The 6,625-nt window shown below is 53.0% G+C and overlaps 1 protein-coding gene across 1 annotated transcript; it reads right to left on the bottom strand.

Annotated features, from left to right (window-relative positions):
• Positions 1-372: 372 nt before the first annotated feature.
• LOC120645615 lies at positions 373-5,454 on the bottom strand. Its single transcript, XM_039922391.1, has 2 exons — positions 4,873-5,454; positions 373-495 (listed from the first exon to the last, which is right to left on the bottom strand). Exons 1-2 carry the CDS (start codon positions 5,452-5,454, stop codon positions 373-375), a joined length of 705 nt encoding a protein of 234 aa, XP_039778325.1.
• Between the last annotated feature and the right edge of the window lie 1,171 nt (positions 5,455-6,625).

Below are 6,625 nucleotides of genomic sequence, written 5' to 3'. Positions count from 1 at the left end.
AGCTGCAGCTGCAGCTCCCGGCGGCGCGCGGATCGGGTCGGAATCATGGTGGAGAACTCCGGAATCGGACAAGACGACAGCCGGTGATGCTCTTCCTCAGCCCTAACCTAGTAATCCATTGTTGCAGTGGCAGCTCTTCTTGTTCTTCACCTAGTCCGCTTGCATTCTAAACCCACGCCGTCCCGAAGGGACACCGTCCTGCGAGTGCCGGATCTGGAAGGGACGAGGAAAACGGCGCATCGCCTACGCCGACACCTGCCCCCCTCCTTCTGCCAGCTCCTGTGCGAGCCAGTGCACCTGTCGCTGCTGCTAAGCCGAAGGGCTTCCCTGTTGGTGTGGCGGTCAAGAAGGTAGCAGCCAAGAAGCCAGCAGCTAAGGGTGGTCGGCCTCCTCTGTCTCCGACGAGTACAGCTGCAGCCGCTTAGAAAGTGCGAAAGCAGCACCTGAAACGCTCCCTTGGGTAAGCAAAGATGACGACTTCTCGCATTTCTGGTTCTTGGCCACATAAACCAACATAAGTGAACCAGAAATGCGAGAAGTCGTCATCTTTGCTTACCCAAGGGAGCGTTTCAGGTGCAGCTTTCGCACTTTCTGAGCAGCTGCAGCTGTACTCGTCGGAGACAGAGGAGGCCGACCACCCTTAGCTGCTGGCTTCTTGGTCGCTACCTTCTTGACCGCCACACCAACAGAGAAGCCCTTCGGCTTAGCAGCAGCGACAGGTGCACTGGCTCGCACAGGAGCTGGCAGAAGGAGGGGGGCAGGTGTCGGCGTAGGCGATGCGCCGTTTTTCCTCGTCCCTTCCAGATCCGGCACTCGCAGGACGGCGTCCCTTCGGGACGGCGTGGGGTCAGAACGCAAACGGACTAGGTGAAGAACAAGAAGAGCTGCAACTGCAACAATGGATTACTAGGTTAGGGCTGAGGAAGAGCATCACCGGCTGTCGTCTTGTCCGATTCCGGAGTTCTCCACCATGATTCCGACCCGATCCGCGTGCCGCCGGGAGCTGCAGCTGCAGGCGAGGGGCGAGGCCGCAACTTGCTGCATGCCTGGCGCCTTGAGCTTGGCAGTGCCAAAGATTGGGAGGGGAGGGGCCGAGGGGGTGCCGGATCTGGGAGAGGAGAAGGGTGACAGGCTTCAGGCGGAACCGCGGAAGCGGAGGGGCGAGGACGCGAGGCGTCGCGAACTCGCGAGGGCCGAAGGCGCGTCGCGGTCGCCTCCGCAGGATGCGGTGCGGCGGCGGCTGGGAAAGAATGGGGTGAGGGAGGGGAATAGGATTAGGGTTTTAGAAGGGTTCAGCATATATATACTAGTCTGGTTTATTTGGATTGGGCTAAATTTATGGGCCATATTGGGCTAAAATGTGTTAGAGATTGGGCTGGTTTAGTTTCTTATTGCGGGTATTTTTTACCCGCGGGTAGGCGGGTATGGGTAGTATGCATCCGTATCCGTACCCGCTTACCCGATGGGTAAGGAATTTTGTCCAATAACGTACCCACGGGTAGAAAATTTATTCCATACCCACCTTCTTATCGGGTAAAACCCGTCGGGTAATCGGGTTTCGAGTACCCATTGCCATCTTGACAGGAGAGCACTGAGACGAGGAGCAAGCAGCAGCTCCGCCTGTTTGTGTTCTTTTAGAGGTAGCTAACATATTACTTGTTTATTTACATGAATACCCGTGGCTTTAATTCATCAATTCATCTCAGCAAGTTTACACCTTTCTCATAGGAGCAGTGTGTGACATCCGGGATTTTTTCGGAATATTAAAAAGTTGAAAAATATGAATTTAAAAAAAATTGTGACAATGTTGTAGTTTTATTCACTCAAGTATGAACTCTGCCTTTCTAAATTCCTCATAATTAAATATTTGAATTAAATTAAGAAAATTATTTTGCTAGGGTGAAAATATTTAGAGTTATGTGGATTTAATTGGCTCTACCTTATTTATTTGAATTCGATTGGGATTTATTTTTTTGTTTTAAATTGTGTGGAAATTAAATTGAAGTGTGCCATTCAATTTAATTTCAAATGCTAACTACTCTACGCAAGCCCTACCAAAGCCTTAGCCCTAACTTGGCTCTAATTCTAACCCTAACACGCGACCCGGACCGAGCCCTGACCCAAAACCTGGCCCAGCCCAAGTTCAGCCCTAACCCAAAACCTAAGGGCCAATGTGGCCTGCCAACCCTAACCTAACCCAAATCTTACGACCTGCGCCCAGTTTTCCTGTGCGGCATGCCAACCTACCCCTTTTTGCCGGCCCAGACCGCAAGCCACCGGCCCACTCCACTATCATCCGCTCCGCCCAACCCGCGCACCCCCTAACCCTCTTTGGTGCTCTCGCCAACAACCCGGTCCCACACGTTAGCTGGCGCTGTTCCCCTTTCTTCCTCCCGACGCCGCGCTCGCCTCACCTGCTCCGCCTGCGTCACCTCTGCAGCACGCCTCCCACTGTCGGCCACCGAAACCGCCCGCACAAGCCTGCCGGTCCATCCTCGATGTCCGTGCCTGGCCGTGCCCTCCAAACCCTAGCGCTTCCACTATAAAGCCCCACTCGGGCGCCACCGCCCTTACAACCATAGGGGGTCTTCCCCTATTCCGCCGCCACACCGAGAAGCAGAGAGAGGAGGGAGAAGAAAAGAAGAAAAGCGGGGAGAAGGAGGAGAAGAGAATAAGCTCGATGCTGTCGGATGCAAGGAGGAGCAAGAACCACTGCCGGTGCCGTGACATCAAGCCGGCGCCCTCGAACCACTATGTCGACGTTCCCACGTTGCCTGCGCACTGCGATGACCCGTCCTGGCACCGACCCACCACCGCGCAGAGCCCTCTTCTACAACCTACACAAGATTGCTTCTAAGTAGCTCGCCATGACCTTATACAAATACATCTTGAAGTATTAAAATTATATTATGAGGTAATTTTTTAATAAGGATCTGCAATCCCTTAAAATTAACAAAGATAATCACTACGGTTGCAGCCAGTATGCCTGCAACATACCTGAAGTATTACGAGATTATTTTGGACGCTACATTACACTCACAAATGCAAAAGCATGAATTGTTGTAGCATTCTCTATTTAGGCGATTCTTAGACAATTGTATCAGAAGTTTAAGACACTTGTCATGTTGGATATACTTTCTTTTCATCATCTTTGACATGTATTTTTCCACTGAAATTTATGGTATAGACAATGTGTCTATTATCTTCTTGCCATATTTTTTTAAAATTATTTTATTTTATTTTTAAATATTGTGTGCCCGTAGCATCGCCTGGGTCTTTACCTAGTAGAAAGGAAACAATCAAGCAAAAGAAAAACATAGAACTCCAAAGCTTCGACGATCTTGCCAGTACATCTCACGATTTATTCCAGTGTGTATTCCACAAATCATGTCAAATGCGGGTACTTACGATCTCACGATGTAGTGTTGAGTGCTGCCCATATTTTTCGAAGACTTTGGTCGAAATAGTACAAAAAGTTCCTTGAAAGGATTTGGATCACAAGCATGAATTTCGCAGGAAAACATATTATTAATCCTCCTCTAAATTCATTAAGAATCATCAATTTTAATCATAGTATCAGCAAAGCAAATTCTGCATGCACTGCAGGTAATCTCTTGCATTCTGTATCATTGTAACGTCCCGCCTCCTCGAGGCCGGACCCGCTTACATCTGGCAGTTTTCTAGGACACAGACTATCCTCACAGACCAACACATGTCTTTTCTGCACACTTTGTCCTCATTCGTGCGCACCCGAAAATTAATTTCTAGTCGGTCACCCATCCCCAAATTGCTCCGGGCCAAGCACGTTTAACCTCGGAGTTCTTTGGAGACCGGCTTCCGGAAAACAAGTTGCAACTTGTTGGTATGAGTATCCTATCAATCCTATTAAGTCATGGGCCAGGATATCACATACTCACCCCGTTTAGAGACCGACGTCCCCGTCGGTCAATCCCAAGCTAGAAAGGTCCTCTCTTGGCCACGTCCTGTACGTCCAGTGCCAACAGTCCATGTGTCACGTCCGTGCGTCCAGTGCCAACGGTCCTTGTGCCACGTTCGTGCGTCCAGTTTGGACACCGGCTTTCGGAAAAAAGTTGCAACTTGTTGGTATGAGTATCCTATCAATCCTATTAAGTCATGGGCCAGGATATCACATACTCACCCTGTTTAGAGACCGACGTCCCTGTCGGTCAATCCCAAGCTAGGAAGGTCCTCTCTTGGCCATGTCCTGTACGTCCAGTGCCAACAGACCATGTGTCACATCCGTACGTCCAGTGCCAACGGTCCTTGTGCCACGTCCATGCGTCCAGTGCTAACGGCACATCCCAGATGCCCGTGCACTGACCCTCCACGCGCCCGTTCACATGCCGGTGGCATCTGCGCCCCCACGCGACCGTGCTCATGCCCGCGCACGCACGCCTGTACGTACCCGTGAAACCGCGAGAATCGGCTATGATACCATTCTGTAGCGTCTCGCCTCCTCGAGGCCGGGCCCGCTTACATCTATCAGCTTTTTAGGACATAGACTATCCTCACAGACCAACACATGTCTTTTTTGCATATTTTGTCCTCACTCGTGCGTACCCGGAAATTGCTCCGGGCCAAGCACGCTTAACCTCGGAGTTCTTTGGAGACCGGCTTCCGGAAAAGAAATTACAACTTATTGGTATGAGTATCCTATCAATTCTATTAAGCCCTGGCTAGGATGTCACAATCATGTCTTCAATGTTCAGAGTCATTACAGCGCAAAACACTATTGCTGTCATCGCAGATCAGCACGCGTCCATCCACGCCGCCACGCGATCAGAGCTAGCGCCGTCGCCGCGCACCACCGGCCGGGACGGCGCCGCTCGGTGGAGCCGGCCGAGCATTAACCTGCGTGCCACACCGCTGGAAATCGGCGACGCGAGGTGGCGGAAAGCTCCCCTGGCTCGCCGCCGTCGTCACCGGCGCCGCGGTCGAGGCGCACAGGGCCTTCCGGTTGGAGATGTCGTCGTCGCCACAGGAGAGGGCGCACCTCGCGATCTGGGCGCAGCTCAGGATGTTGACGATGGTGTAGGTGCCGTTCTGGTACAGCTTCATGACGTAGCACTCCTTGTCGCCCACCTTGCTGGCGTCGCCCGACCCCAAAGACGGTGGCGCGGCAGCCGCCGCGGGAATGGCGGTGGCGGCGGCGGCGGCGGCGGCGGACGCGTCATCGGCGTAGCAGACGAGGTGGCACTCGTCCCAGTAGATGGGGCAGTACCTGATCAGCAGCGGGTCGCGCCCCGTGCAGAGGTAGCAGATGTATATCTCCGTGTCGTCGCGCGGCCACGTCGCCGCGGCATTGCCGAACATCGTGGTGTTCACCTCGCCGTCGCCAGCCGGGGCGGGCGCGGCGGCGGTGGAGGCCGTGGCGCCGGCGAGGAGGCTGAGGAGGAGGAAGGCGTTGAGAATGGAAGCTGCCAGGACATGCATCTGGGGCCTGTGGGAGAAACGATGCGTGCTCGTGGCGAGTGAGTTTGGTGTTTAGTGGCAGGGTGGATTTGTCCGGGCGACTGCAGGCAGATATAAAGGATTGCTTGTTGGTCTTTTCCGGAAAGGATGAATGCCTGCCGTTATTTTGCAATTAGCAACTAATTCAATTCTTACTTTAGAAGCAAACTGGATCCTGATTCCTGATTTTTTTTATTTGAAGTTAACTGATTCCTGAATGTGGGAGCATCCTGAAGTCCACAATATGGGCTAGACTGCATGTTTTTTCCGTTCTCGGATATCCAACGGCAGTCAGCGGAACGCAAAGGGACAAAGCTGAAGCAGAACTGCAGGAACTGGGCACCAAAATCATCTACTGGCAATGGGAGTGATCGGAGCATGCCGTGTTTAACGTTTCTGCGCGTTCTGACTAGTCGACGACGGTGGCGTCGACGACACCACGGCTCATCGTCATCGCTCATTGGTGCCCTCGCCTTTGATTTGTCTCCTGACATGAAAAATCGACTCTGCTCTCTGGACTGGAGATACCCAGCCACGGGCAGTACCGTGTACTAGCCATGAGACCAGGCTATAGCTCCTACTACATTCTAGGTCTGGTCATGGATAACCGCATACACAAAGCATTCCTTCTTTTTTCTAAGTTGTACGGAGTGCTGAAATTTTTGCATTTCAGAATCTCGTTTCCCTACTCTGTCAGCGACAGGTTGTTCGTGTAAACGCATGTGCACGAGCAGGCGAGAAAGAGTCCGATCGGGTGGAGCAGGCGCGTGCGTCTTCGTGGCCGTGGGATCGTCACTCGAGGCTGCACTACGCGCGGGCGACGATTGACATAACCCCTCAAGGTCTTTTGGGGAACAAGTAAAAGGTGATATGTGTAACACCCAGGAAAACCGCGGATGGTCCGCTAGGGATCGGCGGACGGTCCGCCAGAGTAATGTCCAGATATTTAGCTGGATGTGGGCCGGGTCGTCATCTCCTCCTTCCTCATTCCCACCTCGACCAGAGACGAGCGCAGCTCGTCCGCTCGCGCTGCCGTCGCCCCCTTCCGTCGATCTCCCTCCTCCGGCCACCATACTTCGATTCCTCGCGCGAGAACCTTCCCCGGCACCTCCTCCACCTTCCCAACCCCTAGCCCGGCTTCTCCCCGGCCGGA

The sequence above is a fragment of the Panicum virgatum genome, chromosome 8K, assembly GCF_016808335.1.
Source record: "Panicum virgatum strain AP13 chromosome 8K, P.virgatum_v5, whole genome shotgun sequence".
Classification (NCBI taxonomy): domain Eukaryota; kingdom Viridiplantae; phylum Streptophyta; class Magnoliopsida; order Poales; family Poaceae; genus Panicum; species Panicum virgatum.
The sequence above is the reverse complement of the archived record's forward strand: the minus strand, read 5'-3'. Positions and strand labels throughout refer to the sequence as shown.